Below are 1,693 nucleotides of genomic sequence, written 5' to 3'. Positions count from 1 at the left end.
AAGTAGCCGGAATTACAGGCATGCGCTACCATGCCCAGCTGATTTTTTGATTTATTGTCGAGATGAGGTCTCGCTGCACAGGCGGGTCCCGAGGTTTTTTCTTTTGATATGGTCTCATGTACATGAAGGTTTTGGCTTTTTTTTTTCTGTCATCAGAATCTCACTCTGTTAACCAGGCTGGAGTGCAGTGGCGATCCTTCTGCCTCAGCCCTCCAAGTAGCTGGAACTACAGGTATGGCCACCACACCTGGCTAATTTTTAAAATTTATTCTAGAGATAAGGTCTTGCCATGTTACCCAGGCTGGTCTCGGATCCTTGAGCTCAGGCAGTCCTCTCTCCTCTGCCTCCCAAAGTGCTGGGATTACAGGCATGAGCCAGTGCGCTCGGCTAGGTTTTGGCTTTTATGCTGCAGTGGCTGTAGGATTTCTGCCAATAGGAGTGCGTTGGGCTCCTGGATGGTTTAATCGTTCTAGCCTTGGTAATGTGGCTGTCTCTCCCCTCCTCCCCACAGGAACATCATTCATGGCAGCGACTCCGTGGGGAGTGCAGAGAAGGAGATCGGCTTGTGGTTTCAGCCTGAGGAACTGGTAGATTATAAGAGCTGTGCTCAGAACTGGATCTACGAATGACGGGAGGGAGACCACAGTTCTTTTCCACCCACTTCCCTTCCTTTCTGTGGGCAAAGGATCAGGCTGTAGCAAACGTAGTTATTTACAGGGACTTCCTTATCATTTGGAGGGACATTCTTGGAGCTGTGAGTGCTCCCTGTACAGTGTTATATGCTACCATTCGATTAAAATGTCTCATCCCAATGTCAGATTTCTCGTGGTTTACTTTGTTTTTGTTTTTTTTTGAGTTGGAGTCTCACTCTGTCGCCCAGACTGGCCGCTCCCGGCCACCGCACCCTCGACCTGCTGGGCTCCAGCGATCCCTCCGCCTCGGCCTTCCAAGTAGCTGGAACTATAGGCGCGTGCTACCACACCCGGCTCATTTTGATTTATTGTAGAGATGAGGTCTTGCCAAGTTGCCCAGGCGGGTCTCGAGCCCGCGGGCTTAGGCAATCCACTCACCTCAACCTCCCAAAGGTGCGGGATTACAGGCTGAGCCACCAAACCCGGCTCGTGGTTTACTTTGTATTGTTGTATTACTTTTTTTCTTTTCATTTCATATATGTTGAATAATGTGAGTTAATAGAGTGTAAGAACTATATAGAATATTTATTAGGAATACAGCTATCTTTTTTATTTCATTTAAAAAATTAAAACTTTGAGACAGGGTCTTGCTGTGTCACTCAGGCTGGAAAGTATTGGTGCAGTCATAGCTCACTATAGCCTTGAACTCTTGGACTCAAGTGATAATCCCACCTCAGCCTCCCAAGTAGCTGGGACTACCGGTGTGTGCTACCACACCTGGCTAATTAAAACTTTTTTTTGGTAGAGATAGGGTCTTGCTATGTTGCCTGTGTTGGTCTGGAACTCATGGGCTTTAAGTAATCCTCCCAGCTTGGCTTCCCAAAGTGCTGGGGTTACAGGCATGAGCCACCGTGCCTGGCCCTATATGTTATTTATATTGGCTTCAGAGGTCTCACACGTGTATCTTTTGCCCTTCTCCCTGCCTATCCTATCCACTCTTGACACAGCTAGTCAATGCATCTGTAGAAGATCTGCCGGGTGGCCAAGACTACTGAGTGAAG

The 1,693-nt window shown here is 48.0% G+C and overlaps 1 protein-coding gene across 1 annotated transcript in view; it reads left to right on the top strand.

Moving 5' to 3' along the window:
- The window catches only part of NME1 (NME/NM23 nucleoside diphosphate kinase 1), an 11,779-nt gene extending 10,962 nt beyond the window's left edge, over window positions 1–817 (top strand). Inside the window, exon 4 of the mRNA XM_021713792.1 lies at window positions 512–817. Within this exon, the coding sequence (XP_021569467.1) occupies window positions 512–629 (118 nt within the window). The 3' untranslated portion in view covers window positions 630–817. The remainder of the gene's footprint in view (window positions 1–511) is intronic.
- Window positions 818–1,693: the final 876 nt, after the last annotated feature.

Source organism: Carlito syrichta, unplaced genomic scaffold (assembly GCF_000164805.1).
Source record: "Carlito syrichta isolate Samal-C Ts95f unplaced genomic scaffold, Tarsius_syrichta-2.0.1 Scaffold304743, whole genome shotgun sequence".
Classification (NCBI taxonomy): domain Eukaryota; kingdom Metazoa; phylum Chordata; class Mammalia; order Primates; family Tarsiidae; genus Carlito; species Carlito syrichta.
The sequence above is the reverse complement of the archived record's forward strand: the minus strand, read 5'-3'. Positions and strand labels throughout refer to the sequence as shown.